General features: G+C 43.6%; 1 protein-coding gene across 4 annotated transcripts in view; it reads left to right on the top strand.

Annotated features, from left to right (window-relative positions):
* Positions 1 to 5062: 5062 nt before the first annotated feature.
* Positions 5063 to 20760, top strand: part of Gtf3c2 (general transcription factor IIIC subunit 2) — a 22049-nt gene continuing 6351 nt past the window's right edge. Inside the window, exons 1-14 of one of the 4 annotated variants that reach the window (XM_055626800.1) lie at positions 5158 to 5291; positions 8804 to 8866; positions 10729 to 10998; positions 11160 to 11481; positions 11738 to 11866; positions 12190 to 12466; positions 15705 to 15799; positions 16084 to 16161; positions 16671 to 16769; positions 17210 to 17437; positions 17586 to 17697; positions 17879 to 17987; positions 19495 to 19520; positions 20120 to 20249. In XM_055626800.1, coding sequence (XP_055482775.1) covers positions 10752 to 10998; positions 11160 to 11481; positions 11738 to 11866; positions 12190 to 12466; positions 15705 to 15799; positions 16084 to 16161; positions 16671 to 16769; positions 17210 to 17437; positions 17586 to 17697; positions 17879 to 17987; positions 19495 to 19520; positions 20120 to 20249 — 1852 coding nt within the window. In that variant the 5' untranslated portion in view covers positions 5158 to 5291; positions 8804 to 8866; positions 10729 to 10751. Of the gene's footprint in view, positions 5292 to 8803; positions 8867 to 10728; positions 10999 to 11159; positions 11482 to 11737; positions 11867 to 12189; positions 12467 to 15704; positions 15800 to 16083; positions 16162 to 16670; positions 16770 to 17209; positions 17438 to 17585; positions 17698 to 17878; positions 17988 to 19494; positions 19521 to 20119; positions 20250 to 20760 lie in introns of all 4 variants that reach the window. The other 3 variants (XM_055626792.1, XM_055626807.1, XM_055626794.1) reach the window with 3 other exon arrangements.

The raw sequence follows: 20760 nt of genomic DNA, 5'->3' as shown, positions 1-20760 counted from the left end.
ACCCACAGCATAAGTTCTAGCCTAGGTTGGTACTACTTATTGGCTTTTCCTAAATGCTGGGATTCAAAAGGTGGGCACCCCCACACCCAGCTCTAAATTGGCATTTGTGACAGAAATCTGCCCTTTCATACCGTTAGGTTAATACATCTATATGAGATCTTAGAGATGAGCAAAGAGTCACAGAGAGGGTCAGTTACTGCCAAGGCAACCTAGCTGAGACATAAAGTCTATTAACTTAACAGTTCATCAGAACTTAAGTCAGGATGTGGTCACAAGCAGTCTGAATCCAAACCATCCTCAAGATTTTTGGTTTTTAGGTGGGGTTTAGAGCTGTGGTCAAGAATGATCTTGAGCCTAAAGTGGTAACATACCTTTAATCCCAACAATCGAAAGTAGAGGAAGATCTCTACAGTTTGAGGCCAGCCTGGGTTACATAGTGAGATCCTGTCTGAAAAAAGAAAGGAAGGAGTGGGGGGTGGGGGAAAGGATGACCATGGGTCCAGTGGTGGCACAAACCTTTGCCTTTAATCCCAGCACTCTGGGGGCATCGGCAGGCAGATCTCCGAGTTCAAGGACAGCCTAGTCTACAGAGCAAGTTTCAGGACAGCCAGGGCTATACACAAAAATCTTGTGTCCATCCCCCAACCCAGCCCTGCACTTCCTAAAAAAGGATGACCTCGAATTTAACTATCCTGTGGCTTCAGCTTTCCAAGTACTGGGATGACAGATGTACACAAACACTTGCAGTTTATAAGACCCTGAGGATTGAGCTCAGCGCTTCATTCGTGCCAGGCAAGCATTCAACCAACTCAGCCATGCCTTTTTGGGACACATTGTTGGCTATGATGCCAGGAATGGTGGCTCCAGCCTGTAACCTGGCATTCAGAAGGCAGTGGCAAAAGAGGCAGACTTCAAGGCCATCATGAATTTGAGGCCAGTCTGAACTACAAGAGAACCTGTCTCAAACAGGACCTGGTTTCAGTTCCCAGAGCTCATGTCAGGTACCTCATCTTCCATTTCTAGGGGATCTGATGCCGTCTGGCCTTCGATGGCACCTTCACACATGTGGTGCAAATAAACTCACACATGCATAGAATACACACATAAACAATTTTTTAAAATGTTGGTTTTCCTCATATCTTCTAAGTGCTGGGGATTGCTGGTACAAGCCACAGTAACTGGCTCTGCTTTCATGCCCTTCAGGTTACAGTGTAGGAAGATAAACTGTTGTCAGTGTGAGCTAAACTCTTGGCAGCACAAACAGGACCCTTGAATGAAGGATCCTAGAACGACATGACTGGATCTAGCATGGTTGTCTTCCCTGGGAAACATCTGGCCAAGTCCTTAAAAAATATTTTCTCAGTAAAGGAATCAGGAGGCAGATCAGCAGAAGAAAGAGCTTAGACACGAAAAAATAGTCCTTATAGGGAATAGCCAGTTTCAGAGTCAAGTATGATGCTGGAACAGAGGCTTTATGTCTAGAGCTAAAGCCACATAGGTAGACTGAGAGCCCAGCTACTGCTAATGTATGGAACGGAAGTCATCTATGCTATCTGTAAAGATGTATTTTATTTTGTTTTGTTTTTAAATTTTCATGTAGGATAAAGAAAGGAAGAGTGAACTGTGTGCAGAACCCTGTTCATTAGATACAACAATCATCAAAACTTGGCACTTTTTGTTTCCTTTGACACAAGGTCTCACAGCCTTGACCTATGTAGCTGGTGCTGGCCTTGAACGCCCACTCTCCCACTGCCACTTCCCAAGTGCTGAAATATGCAACAAACCGAGGCCTTCTTTTTGTTTTTAATTACGTTTAATTGTGTGTACACAGGGTGACAGTCAGGTGACTAGTGTGTCTCCTTGCTAAGATTATTGTACAGCAAATCCCAGAAATAAATCATTTTCATCTTTGCAGAGTTCAAAATGTTCATGCTTGTCTCAAATTGGCTTTTTGAGTCAGAGTTTCTCTGTGTAGCCTTTGCTGTTTTGAACTCGCTTTGTAGACCAGGCTGGCCTTGAACTCACAGCCTCACAGCACTGTGAGTGCCCCATCGTGCACAGCTGAAAATTGTATTTTTACAGCAGGTCACTTAAGTACAAATTCATCCATACAACTGATTGTTTTATTCCAAAAAGCAGAGCTTGGATGTGGCTCAGTGGCAAAGCATCTCACCTGCTTCGTCCACACATCTTGCAGTTCACCCCTCCCATTCAAAAGAAGCATGTTTCTTTTAGGATGACTTCTTTTAAAAGTGTTATAAACTCATTTCTCTAAGCCCTAGTCACCTTTTTTGGTAGGTTACCTAAACAGGACAAGGTACTTTCTATTGCTTTCTATCAGGAAGCATACAGTGATGTGTGATTTTACTTTTAGTGATGAATGTGCCCTGGCATTTTAAGGTTTTCCTGAACCTTTCATCTAATGTTTTTATCCAATTGCTAATGACTATCTGAATAATTTCACTGGAATATAAAAGTTTTTTTTTCTCTCACTCTTTCCATATTTAGTAATGACAATCATTTTAAAGGTTGTGATGGCACCTGCCTGTATGCCAGCACGGGGAAGGCTGAAGCAGAAAATCATGAATTTGTGTCCAGATAGGCTGCTACGTAACTCACAAAGGGGGTAAAAGAGTAAGTCCTCACACCAGTTTGTTCTTATAAACTAAATCATACTGGAAAAGCAGTTCCCTGTGCTTTCTGGGTTTTGTTGTTCAGACAGGGTATTGTCACACAGGCTAGGCTAACCTAGGCTAGGCTAACCTTGTATCAATCTCAGCCTTCTAAGTGCTGGAACTCCAGGCTTTGGACCACCATACTTGGTGGCATCTTTTTATTTTTAGGTCTGTATGAGCTTGTGGGCTTTTTACATTAAATGCACCACTCAGTCATCAAATGAGAGCAAATCAACAGGGTCAGGCTCATTCTTTAGAAAGATATCTGTAAAGAATTCAGAGACTAAAGTGGACATGGTGGTGTGTGCCTTTAACCCTAGCACTCAGGCAGCAGGGGGAGGCAGACATATCTCTGTGAGGCCTGGATTACAAAGAGAGTTCCAGAAGTGCCAGGCTTGTTACACAGAGAAACTGTGTCTCACAAACAAAATAACAAAAAAAAAAAAAAAAAAAAAAAACCAAACAAACAGATATTAGAGACTGAGACAGAACACCTAAAAGAATGCTTTTCAACTGAAACTACAAATATGCTTACCTAAACATTGGCCTGGCAATTCAACTTCAAGGCATTCATCTTAGCATGTCTGAAGTAACTTAGACATAAGACTATAGCAGCAATGCAATTAACAGCAAAAAGCCAGAAACCCCACAAGTACTCCCCGTAGTATCAGTAAAGGACTAAGTAATTAATTATATATAGTTACATACTAAGCAAGCATGTGGAATACGAAAGATGTTCATATACAGAAATAAAACAGTATATAGGAGTGTGCTCAGTTAAAACTAGCCAGATAGGGATTAGAGAAAGATCTCAGGCATTAAGGGTGCTTGCTGCTCTTCCAGAGGACCAGAGTTTGATTCCCAGCACCTATGTTAGGTGGCTCACAGCCAGCCGTCTGCTAACTCAAACACCAGGGATCTAACAATTTCTTCTGGCCTCCAAAGGCACCCACACGAATGTGTGCATACTCTCTCACACACTTGAACGTAAGGAAGAAAGAAATGGTCTGTTTTGTTGTCATTTAAGACAAACTGGGCATTAAGGTTTGTGCTTGAATGAGAACGGTCAGGAGGCTGGGGCAGATCAGTGATGAGCTCCAAGCCACCTAGCGTGAGGAAATGGAAAATAAGGATACCTGAGTATAAATACATAAAATGTCTTGCTTCAATAATGAGAAATGTGTTAATTGCCTGAGGGGTTAGTGAAGTTTGAAAATTGTCTTCACTTGCGCCCTTTGTATTCCGAACTTTGAGCTACAAGAATCTTTTTCCAAAATTAAGGCTTTTAATGTAAAAGATTTTGTGACAAAAATCAAAGGAAATTTAATTAGAGGCAGCAGGATTTTAAGAGTTTGTTCATTACAGCAATAAATCTGTGACTCCCTACAATTTACACGCCAGTACCTAGGAGGAAGAAGACATCCATTTAAAACACTGCCTTTTGGGCATAATGGAATGTGAGCGAACTGGTTTTCTCCTTACTTTCCTCTTGTAGGTTTTGGCTAAGGAGACAGGGTTACCCAGGTAGGGCTTGAAGCCCTGGACTTGAGATCTTCCTGCTTCAGCCCTGGGTACTTAAGGACTACTGGTGGGAGCCGATGTACCCTGTTTTCTCCCTTCTTTTTCATTTTTCGCAGACAAGTTCTCATAGAGAGCAGGCTGGTTTTCAACTTCCAAGCGGTCAAGGATGACTTTGAACTGCTGATCCTTTTGCCTGCATCTCCCGAGTGCTGGGATTGTAAGGGTGCACCATTATGCCTGACTTCTCCTACACTTTTTCTAAAATGTTTGACCAAGAGAATTAATGAACAAGACTATTTGGAAATGGAAAAGCTGGCTTATTTCACCTCTTCCTGTTCATTTATTCATTCTCCTCCTGGGTAAGGTCAGGCCTGTGAAATTTACATGGTTTTAAATGGCTCAGGCCAACTTGTTGAAGTCGTTTTTTCCATCGCAGACCACCTCCCAGCGAGGGTGTGGCGCGGGGCCTGGGAGTAGGGCTGGAGCGCTCTTTAGAAGTGCAGCCTATCTATCTAGGCTCGCTTCCCGTCCCCGCTTCTTTTCCTTGGCCTCTCTCCAAGCCCCCCTTTTTATTTTCTTCCTGTCTTGGTTCATTCGCTGGCAGCAGAAAATCCTAAGAACTCTGGCAGCAGGAAGCTAAGGGTTGCAGTTAAGAATCCGTGTGGTCTGGCTCTGTTCGCCACAAGGCCAGCAACCTGAGTGGAAGGGCAAGTCAGAACGCTTGGCGATAGCCAAAGTGCGACAACCTCCTCCTCAAAGCTTGTCTGCTAGGGCTCTGGGGAAGGCACGGTGCCGCGCAGGCGCCGACCTCCCCTTCCGGTCACTGAAATTCCCAGAAGGCCCTGCAGTGTCCTAGGGCCGCGGAAGCCTAGCTGCAGCTCGCGGGCGACGAAGGGCTCAGCGCCGTGCCGCGCTGCATTATGGAACAAAGAGTTTAATAGAAAGCTCGGCAGGGAACGCATTCCCTACCAAGCTTGCATTTACCTTGTCCCGGGGGCGGGACAAGGAAGAGCCGATCAAGATTTCGTCATAAAACCGCGACCCGACAGGCGGCGCCATCTTCGAACTTGGACTTCCGGAAGGACTTTGGCGCGGGTGAGTGTACCGCAACGGGGTGTGCGGGGGACCCAGAATTACTCCTCCCCTTCTTTCGCTGTAGCGCTAAGGCACTAGGAACCGAGTCCCGAGTCCTCTCTTAACCCCGCGCAAGGCAGCGCGCCTCCCAGCCTTTGCGCTTCTCTCGGAAACCGTCGAACCCTCACCTCCGTCTCCACGGTGGCCACCGAGCATCCCCCCATCTCTGCCAGCCTGTCTTACCCTCTTCCCCAACGCGGTGTATGTAGCGCTGTAACCTTGGTCCAGGCTTCCACGCTGCTTACGTTGGACTCGTTACATTGGACCCTTGGACTGGGTGAACCTGTTGTTCTCAGGCTTAGGGAAATCAGGGCTCGCCTGCTGCTCAGGCTAGTGGCGAAAGCTGCCCCCACGGCCAGGACTGGGGAATGGCAGGTGGTGGTGTCTAGAATGATTGCAGTCAGTCCCTTGTGTTCACTTCTCTGTTACTGTGTCCCAGCCTTTTCCTCCAAGTGGCTCTAACCCCGGGGGTTGTGCCCCGCGCGCTGCAACCCCATTGGCGCAGCCAAGGGCCAGTTATGTTTACTTCTCTGGTCTTTTTATCCCGCGGCAAGTTGGCCGTCTACTGGGCAAGACAGAGATGGCGACTTCACCCCCAGCGGAGGTAATTCACTTTGCTGGAGAGGTTTAGGATATAACCCGATCTGTTTGCCCTTGGGGACGTATTGTTACATAAATTGAAATCTTTTTCTATCGTTACCTTTTACCATTATCAGCTCTAGTGACGTTTTCCTAATAGCTTTAAGTTGTTCTACTTTTCAAGTTTGCATTCTTTAGTCTCTAGGAGTATAAACTGAAAACGTGAGTTGCAAGTTTCTGTGCAAATATGTTCATTTTTTTGTGCCAGTAAAATTATCTGAAATGTCACCAGTTGCATGATAGGAATACTTTGGGAAACAGTGTATTAAACCAGTATGTGTAAAGTGAGTCCTTGTGTAAGAGGTAGTGTTATTTACTTGTTTTTCTTTTGCCGGAGTAGTCAGGTTCGCAGTCTGAAGCATCAAGAAAATCAGCAAGCAGTTTAGGATGTAAAAAACTCGAATTAGAATTTACTGAACATTTCTTCCTTTACTATCTGTCCAAAATTTGTATTGAAAGATCCTAAATAGAAATTACACTACTCACTGCCACTGCCTTTCACAAGAAGTGAATCTTTAAAATGACTTTTTTTATATGTTGAGTCACTCAGTGAAAAAAGTTAAATGCTAATTCATGCATCGACTTTGAATATTGTAGTAAACCAGACAGGCTCTATCTTACAAACTTGCAAAGAAGAGAGATGCTGTCTTGGTTTACTACAGGCTGAATATTGTTTTGTTGCTGTTTATTTTGCAAGACCTTTTTTGTTTTTTGTTTTTTTGAGACAGGGTTTTTCTGTGTAGCCATGGCTTTCGTGGATCTCACTCTGTAGACCGGGCTGGACTGGAACTCACAGAGAACCACCTGCCTCTGCCTCCCAAGTGCTCGTATTAAAGGCCTGCACCACCTCTGCCAGCTTCAGGACCCTTTTAGATAGATTTTTTTTTTTTTTTTTTTAATTTCAGTTTGGCCTAGAGCTCCGGATCCTTTAGCTTCAACTCCCTTGGGGCTGAGATTACAAGCATTCATCATTATGGCCAACTGAGACCTTTAAAATTTGAATTTAGAAACTGTTTCATAGCTATGGTTACCATAGTTACTTAATCTAATTTCAGTTTCACTATTGTAAATGCCACCAGTCTTTTGATACCACAGCTTCTCTATTGGAAAGTCTTCCTCCTTCCCTCCCTTCCTTCCAGTACTAGGGATTGAATCCATAGCTTTGGGAAATGCTAAGCAAGTGCTTTACCCCTGAACTAGTTCTCTAGCTCATAGAAAAGAAAAAATTACATTGTTCTTAAACTTGTGTATTCAGGATCTCATGCTGTTGCCTTTACATAAAGGATTTCTTAGCTTAGTGAAGACTTTTTCCTCTAGCCTGTAATTCTTATTTTCTGACTTCAAGTATTTTTGAGACCTTTGAAGCAGATCTGATGCCTTTTCCTCTGCAAGTGATGTCTGCTAAAAGTGCTGAGATGCATGTAGATGTTCCCTTTTGAAATTTACTATTGTCACTTAGATTTTTTTTTTTTTTGCTGTAATAATTCTTTATTGGTTTTATTTCCTTTTTTGCACAATAAGTCATTTATTTAATTATTTTATGTTTATGGGTGTTTTGCCTACATGTATTTATGTGTACCGCTTAATTGCCTGGTGCCCTCAGAGCTCAGAAGGCATCAGATCCTTTAGAATTGGAGCTATGATTGGTTGTAAGCCACAGTGTGGGTGCTGGGAACTAAACCCAGGTCTTCCGCAAGAGCAGCAGGTATGTCTAACTGCTGAGCGATCTCTGCAGGATCCCAGTGAGCCTTTTGATCTATAAACTGAGTCTTCCTTATTTTAGTATTTGAGAGGAGACTGTCCCTTCTGGCCTGCACGTCTCTATCCTCCTGCCACTGATAACTTTCACTGTTAGGATTTCATGTGTGCTATAATCTTTCTTTTCTGTTAAATTTTTTGTAAAATGGTCTTAGTGTGGTGTGTACACCTGCAATCCCAGCATTCATGGAGGCAGAAGTAGTTGGATTTCTGTGAGTTTAAGGCCAGCCTGGTCTAAAAATCAAGTCCAGAACATCCAAGGCTACACAGAGAAACCCTGTCTCAGAAAACAAAAAGAAAGAAAGAAAGAAAAAAAGAAAAGAAAAAACACAGACTCCTAATTATGTAGCCCTGGCTTGTCTAGAACTTGAACTTGAACTCACAGTGATTAGTGGCATGTGCAACCAGCCCTATCTTCTAAATTTTTGAAGTTTTGGGTTTTTGGTTTTGGTTTTTTGTTGTTTTTGTTGCCTGTTTGTTTTCTTAAACATTAAGCTATCTCTTCAGCTGCCTTTACTTTTTATTTTATTTTACTTTGTTTTTTATTCTCATTTCTTTATTTGTGAGGCAGGGTCTCTCACATTTCCCAGACTGGTCTTGAACTCCTGAGCTCATTACAATACCTCCCAAGTTCTAGGATTACAAATGAGTGTTTTCACACTTGCCTTCTTTCTTAAAGCATACATTTGTGAAACCAGGGATGGCGGAGCACCCATTTAATCCCAGTAGAGGCAGGCAAAATTTAGTCAGGCCAACGACAGCCAAGACAGCATAGTTTGAACTTGTCTTTGGAGCAGCAGGGCAGCCCGTATTTACCACATTAGCACCACACCTTCTCTTTTCATTCACGTCATTTCTGTCACTAACTCTTTTCTCCATTTGCAGTCTGTGGCTTTTCTCAAACCTGCCTTTTGTTTTTGCAGTGTAGTTTTTGTTTTTTTTTTTCCAGTGTAGTTTTAATTTGCTATTTTTCTTCCTGTGGATTTAATTAAGATTTTATTTTTTTACTCAGTTCCTTTCCCTATAGCTTCTAGTTTACTTAAATGCCCTTGCCATTGTTTTCTCTTGTTTCCTAGATCCTGTAGTTTTTGTGTTTGCTGAAAATTTTCTTCTGTTTTCTGGAATAGTTCTTTTGAAAGGTACTTTTCAACTTTTTTTTTTCTTTCTGTCCTGTCTGTGCATAGGTCTTACTCACATTGGATCCTTTTATGCTTATTATTGATTTTGAATGGGATACAGGTCTTCTGTTTACCAAAGAACAGTGACACCATTTATAGTATCTTTAGCATATGAGGTTGCATTGTATCCTCCTTAGTTGATTTAGAAGGTTTACTCTGCCATTTATTAACTAACTGTAGCTGCTTATCAGAAGATAGGTGGGGGCTTTAGCTTACTTATTTGTTTTAGTATTTATATGAGCTTATTTTTCTACTAAGGTTGGTGAATTCTTTATCTCAACCTATGAAGGATTCCTTCCTGGGATCTGAACTGTTCTTCCCCTTTGTCAAAGGCAAATAGGTTGTCCTGATCCAAAATTGGGCTCTTACAGAGTTGTATCTGCTCTGGTTTTTAGTTTGTGGTCAGTGTTTTATTTCTGCCAGTCTCTTTGGTCTGTGTTTGTATATCTGATGTTTCTAGGTTCATAAAATTTCAGGATACTTTATTCCATTATTTGGTGTGAGAAAGTTCTCTTAATGTGATAGGATGATTGTATCATTATATATAATTATATCATAGCTCATAAGCATTTACTATCCCAAATTAGATGTAATATTGATGGCTAGGTTCCAGAAAACTCTACTCTTGGTTTGTTTGTCTGTTTTTAAAGTCATGATCTCATGTAGCCCACATTAGCTTCAAACTCCGGTGTTCACCTCCCCAGTGGTGGGATTTCAAAGTGTGCTACCCCACCCAGCTTAGAACAGCTCATATTCTTATGGAAATCTATTCCTTTACTAATATTCACAGAAATGTGTTTTACCTGTAGGTATCCTACTTTAGCTTGCTTTGAGTTTTATAGTATCTGACAACTCTTCATATTTAATAGTTAGACACTTGCTGTATTATACCCTGTGCTGACTCCAAATTCCTGGGCTGAAATTATCTTTTTGCTTCAGTTTCCATAGTTGCTAGGACTTTGCCACACTTGCATGGCCCCTTGTTATTTAATCTGTGTTTTAGGAAGTTAAAATTCTTCCCTAGAGATGCATACTTTTGTTTTCTTTTCCCTTGTGGTGGGAAATCTGAATATGATTTATTTTATTGTTTTTTAGTGAGAATTAAATTAGTTTTATATTCATTTCCATAGCCTTAAAACATGTGGGGCTTAAATAACATTCATAAAGCATTTAATATTATGTTTGGCATGTAGTAAGTAGTTAATGATAGTTTATTATTGTCTGTTTACTTATTATTTATTGTCTGCTACATGAGAATGTAAATCTCAAGATATTAGTGTCTTGCCTGTTTTGTGTTTTGTTTTGTTTTCTGAAACAGGCTTGTGTGTAGCCCAGTCTGGTTTCAAACTCAAAGCATCTCCTGCCTCAGCTTCCTGGGAGCTGGGATTATAGGTGTACATTACCATGCCCCAGTGCCTTGTTTGTCTTCATTGTCACATACCAGTTCCCAGACCAGTGCTTGACACAAGTTTGTGTGTGGGAGTGCATTTATTTGGTTGTTTTGTTTTTTGTTTTTTTTTTTTTTTTTTGAGGGGCCACATGCGTGAACATGTGGCTGGAGCTCAGACCACAACTTGTAGAAGTTGGTCTTCTCCTTACACATGCCATGTGGATCAGGGAGATTGCACTCAAGTCAAAAGGCTTGGCAGCAAGCATACTAACCTAAGCCATCTTACCATCTCAGTAGTTATTTGAATGAACGTGTGAATGAATGATCAGGACACTTGAGTTTCTGGCTGTGCGATGAAGGGGGGAAAAAGAGAAAAATAGCATCCTCTACAAATAGCGCCGTGTTCCACTCATTGCTGTATCTCTGTATGCAGGGCAGCCATTTTGGGGGGTGCTGATGGATACCTGCGGGGTCGGCTATGTTGCCCTGGGGGAGGCCGACCCCGTGGGGAACATGATTGTGGTAGACTCTCCTGGACAAGAAGAACTAAACCAGCTGGATGTCAAGGCCTCCCCAGAAACGTCCAGTGTGGAGGCTTCCATCGAGATGTCACTTCCTCCTCCTTTGCCTGGATTTGAGGATTCTTCTGACAAGAGGAGGCTTCCTCCAGAGCAGGAAAGCCTCACCAGGTTGGAACAGCAAGGTATGTGTCTTGCCCTCACTCTTTTTGTCTCTCCATGCTTAGCCTAAGATGTAAAAGAGCATATTGAGCTTAGAGGTTCTTGCAAACTTGGGTGCAGTATACTGTACTCCAAAGAAACTTAAGCTCTGATCTCACCTCACAGACCATATTCTTCTCTACAGATCTTTCTTCAGAGATGTCAAAGGTCTCAAACCCTAGGGCCACAAAGCCTTCCGGGAAGAGAGGTGGTAGGACACCAAGAGGCCCTAAAAGGCCTCAGCAACGTAAACCTCCATCCACCCCTCTGGTTCCTGGTCTCTTAGATCAGTCCAACCCTCTGTCCACCCCCATGCCTAAGAAACGAAGTCAAAAGTCCAAGGGAGACCTGCTACTATTGAAGTTATCCAAAGGCCTAGATCAGCCAGAGTCTCCACATCCAAAGAGGCCCCCCGAGGACTTTGAGACCCCTTCTGGGGAACGACCCCGCCGAAGGGCTGCCCAAGTGTAAGGATTGTGGGACACAGCCTGGTGGAGGGGTGGTGGGGGAGGGAGCAGGGGGGGCAGATGTTGGAGAGATGGGAAAAATGGTGAGGTATGAGGTAAGTAGGGGTGGTGTCTGGGTTCTGGGTGGGGGCAACCCTTTAGCTCTTAGGAGCTACTTTTGTGATATGTGTTGCTAACTTTTTGTATCTAAGTGATTTCTTTCTGTACCTCATACTCCATCACATTTTTTGTTTGTTTTGTTTTTGTTTTGAGACAGGGTGTCGCTGCCTAACCCAGGTTGGCCTCGAACTTGCGATCCTCCCACCTCAGCCTCCCGAGTGCTGGGATTGCAGGCGTGCGCCACCACACCTGGCTCTCCATCACATTTTTCACAGACTTCCCCCAGGTCTTCATTGCTTTTACCACTCAATATATTTCAGTGTTTATGTGCCTTTCCTTCTTTCCCTTGCCCTTTATGTTCTATGTGATAGAGTAAAGAATGCATTGGCCTAGAGTTAGGAAACTTAGATTCATATTCCTTGGTATCTGGCCTAACTTTGCCAAGTCGCTTAATTTTCCTGGATTTCTGTTTCCGCATCTATTGGAGGGAAGGGGAAGCTGGTAGCTGCTTCACAGTACTAGTGAGATTAATAAAATAAAAATAAAGTCTAAAATGTGGGCTCTGTTTAATGCTTGTGAGCATGGCTCTGACTCCACCCTCTCCCACAGGGCGCTTCTGTACCTTCAGGAACTGGCTGAAGAGCTCTCAACAGCCCTGCCTGCTCCACTGACTGGTCCTAAGAGTCCCAAAGTGAGCAGCCCCACCAAGCCTAAGAAGATCCGGCAGGCGGCCTCTCAGGGTGAAGAAGATGGAAGCACTCGGGATGAAGACTTCATTCTTCAGGTGGAGGGTGAAGATGAGGAAGAAAGTGAGGCCCCAAGTGAGAACTCATCTGATCCTGAGCCTGTCGCACCCCGAAGCACCCCACGAGGACCCACTGCAGGGGTAACTTAAGTCAATAACAACAACAAATGATGGGAAAATGGGAATTTTAGAAAGCATCCATGTATCCAAAAAGATGACTTTGGCCTCATGGCCAGCCAAAACTAGTAACTGAAAAGGAAGAATTTCAAAACTGTGAGGTATTGGAGAGGTTGTAGGGGAAGAACATAGTGAATAAGATTGTTCCCTCCAGAGTTTTCTGTAGTAGAAAACACACATGTGAACTAGGGTCCTGCGCCTCACAGTTCTCTGTGTACTGAGTGCTACAAGATGACTTAGATGTGGGGGAGGGGAACTGACTGCTCAGATTTCACAGAGGAATGTCTCTGAGCTGTGCCTTGAAGGGCCAGTATAGGTTCCAGGGTGGTGTTTCCCCAGAGAGTGATAGCAGCAGATCAGGATCTGGGATAATGTTCTAAGGAGGCTGATGGAGAGGATGAAAGGGCTTACATTGGTAGGTGCCAACACATGCTGGTTTGCTTGGTTTGTTTTGTTGGTTTTTGGTTTTTCAAGACAGCGTTTCTCTGTATAGCCTTGGCTGTCCTGGACTTGTTTTATTTTTGTTTGTTCATTTTTGTTTTTTTAAAAGACTTATTTGTTTATTATTTAAGCAGCATTCTGCCTGCATGTGTGCTTGCACATCAGAATTGTGCACCAGATCTCACTATAGATGGTTATGAACCACCATGCGGTTGCTGGGAATTGAACTCAGAACCTTTGGAAGAATAGCCAGTGCTCTTAACCTCTAGGCCATCTCTCCACTTCCCCTTCCATTCCCCGACTGCTTTGTAGATCAGGCTGGCCTCGAACTCACAGAGATCTGCCTGCCTCTGCCTCTCCAGTGCTAGGGTCACAGGAAGGTATGGTAGATTTGTTTGTTTTTGATTGGATAAGTATACATAATGTAAACTTAACATTTAAAAATATGCAAATGATACTGTGGCTTTAAAATTATCTGTACTATTATGTAAATATCACCATCCATATCTAGGATTTTTTTTTTTCTTTAGTGGTACTGAAGGTTGAACTCAAGGGCTTATGCATATTAGGCAAATGTTCTGCTGAGCTATATTTCTTTCTCTCTCTCTTTTTTTTCTCTTTTCATCTTTCACTTTTCTATTTTAAATTTTGAGATGTAGTTTCATCAAACTCCCCCAGGTGACCCTAAAATCACCCTGTAGCTCAGGCAGGCCTTGAGCTTTAGCTTGAGCTTTCTGCCTTAGCTTCTTGAGCAGTTAAGAGTATCAGCGTGTGCCACCAGGCCCAACAGTTTCCCAAACTGTTTAACCTTCCCAACTAAAGTTGCAGAATCTTTGTAAGTAAAAATATAACATGGTTAGGGAATAGGGCAAATGAAAGGTTGCAGAGTCCTAAATCAAGCAATGAAGGAAGCAGAGGTTAGAATGGATGACGAAGTTAAAAGAATTAACGGGATTTGATAAAGAAAGGAGGAGCTGATGGTTTTCCAGCTGTGTGGTGGTACCATGCAGAGTAGGTGTCAGGGACATGATGAGCTGCCTTTCTGGTAGGTGGAGTTGAAGGTGCCTTTGGGTCATGGGCTCACAGTTTAATTGTCTGTGGTCTCCAGTATGTTTGGGCCCAGTGCCTCGCTTGCCATGAGTACACATTTAAGGGAACACTGAGATCCTCAGTAATCAAGTGATTCTTTGAAATTAATTCAGGGGAATCATTTCTTTACCCCATTGTGGGTCCTAGGGATCCAAATCAGGTCATCAGACTTGGCAACAAGCACTTACCCTGTTGAGCCATCTTGTCAGCCTTAAAATATTTAAATAAAACAGGAACTTTTTGAGACATGTCTTGTACTCCAACCTGGCTGGCCTTTAAGCTCTCTGTTTAGTTAAGATTGGTCTTAAACTGAGTCCTCTTGCCTCAGTTTCTCAGTACTATCACTACAGTGTGCACCACCACACCCAGCTTAGACAGGAACTTTGTTGGCTAGGAACAAGAAGCTACGTATATGTGTGTACTTGTCCATATGTGTATGTACACACATGTGGTCATGTGTGCTAAGGTGTGGAGACTAGAGGTAGACCTTGAATGGCACTGTCATGCTCCACTATAGTTTTTTTAGATTGGGTCTCTTTTTTTCCCCCACATTTTATTTTATTTTATTTTATTTTATTTTATTTTATTTTATTTCATTTCATTTCATTTCATTTCATTTCACTTTATTTATTTATTTATTTATTCATTCATTCATTTATTTATTTATTTAATTTTTTTTTTTAAAAGCAGGGTTTCTCTTTGTAGCCTTGGATGTCTTGGACTCACTTTGTACACCAGGCTTGCCTTGAACTTAAAGAGATCCATGTGCCTTTGCTTCCCTGAGTGCTGAGAGTGCAGGTGTGAGCCACTGCACCCAGCTCTCTCTTTCTCTCTCTCTTTTTTTCTTTATTTTTATTTTATGTGCATTGGTGTTTTCCCTGCATGTATGTTTATGTGAGGGCATCAGGTCCCCTGGACTAAGAGTCATAGGCAGTTGTGAGCCATCATGTGGGTGCTGGGAATTGAACTTGGGTCGTCTGGAAGAGCAGCCAGTAAGTACTTTTAACCGCTGAGTCATCTCTTCAGGCCCCTGGAGACCTTTGTAGACTCCCTTTGTAGACCACCGTGGCCAGGAACTCACAGAGATCCACCTGCCTCTGCCTCCCAACTAGTGGTCTCAAAGGCATGTGCCACCATGCCTGGCTTATCTATTTCTTAATTTGTTTTCTGGTTTTTTTGTTTGTTTTGTTTTTGACTTAGTCCTTAATATGGCTCTGTAGACCTGTAACTTGTAGAAAAGTTGTGACTGAGTCAAGTTTATGATGATGTAAGCTTTATAATTGGGCTTAAAGGTGGTAATCATCCCAGGAACATGGGTGACTTTCAGGAGTGTGTATGTAAAGAATATTGCCCTTGACTAGCCCAGTCAGAGGAGGAACAGTCTGTAGAGGAGTGCTGGATGTGGGAGGAAGAGGTAGCACTGTCCCCACAGGGCAGGACTTGCAGGAAGTGTATGAGAGTCCTCTGAACCAACTGTCTTGGAGACTGGAGAAAGGTGAACAGACAATGCTTTGACAGGTAGAGTAATTGGATCTGTTAGATGCTGATAGGTCAGACGGGAGGATGTATAATGGCAAGAAACGTTAAAAACTTGAGAAAGAAAGCTCTCTTCTGGGACTTTCTTCAACCTAGAATGTTCTTTTCTTTATATATTTTTTAATTTGATCCCTAGAAGCAGAAACCACACTGCCGGGGCATGGCTCCCAATGGCTTACCCAATTACATCATGGCTCCTGTTTGGAAGTGCCTCCACCTCACCAAGGACCTGTGAGATTTGGGGACAGAACTGAGGGCAGGGGGTTGGAGGAGGAGTATAAGGATGATCTAGAAAGAGAAGCCCTTGCTTGTGTGTAGAGTGGTGGCATTCATTACTAAGAGACACTGTTTAAGGGCAAGGTCTCCTGGGCCCTTAATTCTTAAGCACATTTTAAGTGCTGGTAGCTACTTACCCCTAAGCCACAGCTCATTCCCACCCTCACAGAAAATTGTCTTAGACAGTGCTATTATAGAGTCTCTCTCTTTTTCCATTGATGATGCCTCTTTCTCTCCAGCCGAGAACAGCAACATTCATTCTGGGAGTTTGCTGAATGGATTCCAGTGGCCTGGAAGTGGCAGCTGTTATCTGAACTGTAAGTTGAACTGACATCTCTGAAGCTGTATTACCTTTCTCTTGCTGTGATAAAAATGACCTGACAAAGCAGCTTAAAGGAGAAAGCATTTGTTCTGGCTCACAGTTGAAGGCTGGCTGCAGTCCTAGTGATGGTGGGGAAGTCCTGGCAGGACCTGGCAACTGGTCCACTCTATCTGCAGTTAGGAAGAGAGAACAGATGCCTTCCTCAGCCACCTCTCACTTCACATAGACCAGGACCCAAGTTCGTGGGATGGTGCTGCCGACATTTAGGGTGAATAGTCCATTTCAGTTAACCTGATAGAGAAACTGCTCACACACATACCCAGAGGCCAGCCCATCTAGGAGATCCTTCCTGGCTATGCCCACATGGGTGGCTTTAGTCCTGTAAGGTGACAAGATTAACCATGGAAGGAGGTGGCAAACAAGTGACAAAGGATTCTAAAGTGTATAATGGAAATTCTGTGGGCGAAACTCTTCTCAATTCAGGCTGATGGTTTCTTCCCATAGTGAAGCAGCTCCCTACCTGCCCCAGGAGGAGAAGTCTCCCCTGTTTTCTGTACAACGTGAAGGGATTCCTGAGGAAGGCACAATTTATCGAATAAACAGGTAAAAGATAGCAGCTCAGCGTTTTTTCTGATTCTGGAAGAGAGAAGTGGGGAAAACTAATGTTGCAAGGGAAAGCGGTTAGCCCTGTCCTCTCCTGAGTGCTGATCCTGGTTGGTTCAAAGGATAGAGTGAGCTGTTGCAGTCTGGGACTCTAATGTACATTGTTCAGCTTTCTCTGCAAGCTGGGCCCAGGGGAGCTTGGGAGACTTAGGCAGGCCAGTTCACAAGATGATACACATTTAGCATGAACAAACAGCCTCTCATCTTTGAAGATGAACTAGAGTTTCTCTCTGACAGGGAAGTGGGTAGGTGTGAGTTGTAGCAGAGTCCTGCTTGAACCATAGACTCTCTCTCTCTGATTTTCAGACCCTTGTCTAAGCTGGACATACTTGAACTTTCCATTTTGTCCTGACATTGCTGTTACTCTGACTTTTCTCTAGATTTAGCTCAATCACAGCACATCCAGAGCGCTGGGATGTGTCCTTCTTCACTGGAGGACCACTCTGGGCTCTGGACTGGTGCCCAGTGCCTGAAGGGTCAGCAGCCTCACAGTATGTGGCCCTTTTCTCCAGTCCTGACATGAATGAGACACACCCACTGAGCCAGCTTCATTCAGGCCCTGGGCTGCTGCAGCTTTGGGGCCTTGGGACATTGCAGCAAGAAAGCTGGTGAGGTGGGGCTGGGACACTGCCACAGGCAGGTGGGTGAGGGAGAAATAAGGCTGGGAAAGGGCTTGCATTGGGCTGAGACAGGACAAGGAAGTGGAGCTCTCTTAGTTCTAGACTCTTCCTACCTACTACATGTTTCTTTTTCTAGTCCTGGCAATAGGGCCCACTTTGTCTATGGGATTGCTTGTGACAGTGGCTGTATCTGGGACCTCAAGTTCTGCCCCAGTGGGGCATGGGAACATCCAGAAACCCTTCGGAAGGTACATCTAGTTGACTGGACTAGCCCTGGGAGTTCTTAGGGTTGGAGGAAGGAAGATTAGAGTGTGGTGAGTGGGTTTTTCTAGCAACCCCATGTCATGTTTTAAGGGACCAGAGCCTCAGGTTTTCTGAGAGGCACCTGAATGCAGCAAGCCTCAGCACAGATCTGCTCTCACCCTCCAGGCTCCTCTCTTGCCCCGGCTGGGGCTCTTGGCTCTGGCCTGCTCAGATGGGAAGGTACTGCTGTTCAGTCTCCCTCATCCTGAGGCCCTCCTGGCTCAGCAACCCCCAGGCAAGTAGCACAGCTGCAGAGCTCTCAGGCCTGTCTGCCTCCCATGACCTCCTCTAAGTGCAGTCTCTAGCATAAAAGCATGTTCAGTCATTGTTTGCTCGTGGCTTAAACGCTTTTCCTTTTGCAGACTAACTGCACCCTTTCAGCCTTTTACCAGTCTCCCCTCGCCTTCTGTGCCCTCAGAAATTGTCTCTGTAAAGAGTTGCTAAGCATTGAGACGAATAGTAGGACTTGCCTCCTCTGTCCTACATTTTTCCCCCAGTGTTGATCTCAGAGTTTCCTGAGATATGTGTCCTCATCTATACAGTATGTTTTAGGAAGAGTCAAGAAAGGCAGATCCTTTTTTTCTCCCGCATACAGTAATGAGTATTTAAAAAGGTGGCATCTTGCCAGGAGTGGTGACGCATGCCTGTAATCCCAGCACTTGGGGAGGCAGAGGCAGGTGGGTTTCTGTGAGTTCGAGGCCAGCCTGGTCTGCAAGTAGAGTCCAGGACAGCCAAGGCTATACAGAGAAACCCTGTCTCAAAAAAAAAAAAAAAAAAAAAAAAAGGTGGCATCTGGGTTTAAGCCCCAGGTAGTTAGGCAGTTTTGTTTGTCGTAGTCTGAAGGAGAAATAGGTTGAAGCATAAATAGGAAATCAGGCATGTCCAGGCTTTTGATATTATGCTATGATGTCATCTACAAAGTTCATTCCCAGGAACTTCACAGTTGAATTATCAAAAAATGAAAAGTCTAGTAATGTGCTGAGCCATATTCTTAGCTATTTTTAGCTGCATGTGGCCTAGAAACTGTATATGCCTCATAGATAATTTCTTTACAAAATTTGACTATAGTAAGGCACTTGGGAGGCAGGCAGGCAGATGTCTGTGAGTTCAAGGCTGGCTTTGTCTGCATAGTGACTTCAGAAAACCCAGGGCTACGGAGAGAGACCCTGTCTCAGAAAACAAAGGAAAAAAGTTTGGCTCTAAGGAGAGGCAAATAAGTGAGGGAGATTGCTGGTAAATATGAACCAAAGGGAGGTTTTGTGTATTTCTTTATATTTGTTTTTTTGAGGCAGAGTCTTATGTAGCCCAGGTAGGCTTTGAACTAGCTGAGGGTGACTTTAAACTTCTTTTCCTCCTACTCCCATATTCTGGGATTACTACACCTGACTTCCTGTCCTTAACCCTGATAGGGCATGTTCATAGAGGAATGCAGGAATGAGTCAGTAAGGAAAGAACAAGTGGATAATGAAAAAAAAAAAAAAGTTCTAAATAAATAAGCAGAGTTCTAGAAACAAAGAAAGGAGAAGATATGATGGTGGAGGAGTTAGCAGTTCTCAGAGAAGAAAGCTAATGTTGAGGAAGAAGGTGGGGGCAGGTTGAGGTCAGAAAGTTGATGGTGAAAGAAGAATAAAGAAAGGTCATTGCCCGGGCATGAGATCCTGATTATCAGAGCAAGGCCTGAATGGGAGCTCAGCCCTCTGGATCCAAAGCATCAGCTATTTATTGCTTTTCTTCCTTCACAGATGCTATGAAGCCTGCCATCTACAAGGTGAGTGAGGAGCCTGGTATCTTAGTGGAAGCTTCATCTTTAAAGAGCCTTGTTTTACAGTCTATCGCGAGTCTTTCACTTGAGAAAAGTATCCCCTTTCTGGATTAGGAAATTATGTGAAGCTAGGTGGTGGGTGGCACACACCTTTAATGTCAGGAGGCAGAGGTTGTTGGATCTCTGAGTTTGTGACCACCCTGGTCTACAGAGTGAGTTCCACTACAGCCAGGACTATACAGAGAAACCCTGTCTTGGAAAAAGAAAAAAGAAAAAGAAAAAAAGAGCTGATTTGAGGGGCCTGGAGACCTGGCTCAGCCATTAAGAGCACTTTGTGTTCTTGCAGAGTTGTGCAGGGTCTGGTTCCTAGGACCTGTTTGGTGGTTCACAATCAACTATACTTCAGTTCCAGGAGACTTGACCCCCTCTCTTCTGACTTCCACGGGCACCCGACAGTTATGTGGCGTACACGTTCATGCATGCATATTCATACACACAAAAAAACCGCTTATACACATAAAATAAACAACAACAACTAAAACTGATTAGAGTCTTGTTTCAAACAGTAAGGACTTGTTACTGATCTTACCTCTGTGTCCTTGCAGGTACAGTGTTTGGCAACCCTTCAGGTGGGGTCTGTACAAGCTTCAGACCCCTCTGAGTGTGGTCAGTGCCTTAGCCTGGCTTGGATGCCTACCAGGCCCCACCACCACCTGGCTGCAGGATACTATAATGGTAAAGACAAAACAAAAGCCTGTTGCTCTTTAAGCTTTTTATATGTGCTTGGGTTTGGATTGTTTCCTCTTTTGGCTGAGCCTGACATTAAAGTTAAAAATATTCAAGTAGAGCTGGAGAGTAGGGCTCAGCAGCTAAGTGTATTTGCTGCTCTTGCAGAGGACCTGTGTTTGGTTTCTAGCACCCACCTAGCATCTTACAACCACCTGTAACTCCAGTTACAGGGGATCCTCTTTTGGTCTCGGTATTAGGCACTCACGTGATGTACAGATACACATGTAAACAAGAATACTCATACACATAAAATAAATCTTTGTAAAAATTCAAGCAATGTAAAAAAAATACTCAAAGAAATGTTACTGTAATTTTTTTTTTTCCCTCAGAAAATTATTAAGAGTAGGGCTGGACTATAGGTCAGTTGATAGAGTGTTTGCATGTCCCTTGAGTGCAAGCCCCAGCACTACATAAACTAGGCATAATGGTACCTGTCTGGAGTCTTAAGACTTGGGAG

The sequence above is a fragment of the Psammomys obesus genome, unplaced genomic scaffold (assembly GCF_907164565.1).
Source record: "Psammomys obesus unplaced genomic scaffold, mPsaObe1.curated_primary_1811, whole genome shotgun sequence".
NCBI lineage: Eukaryota > Metazoa > Chordata > Mammalia > Rodentia > Muridae > Psammomys > Psammomys obesus.
This window is presented reverse-complemented; position numbering and strand designations above follow the sequence as displayed.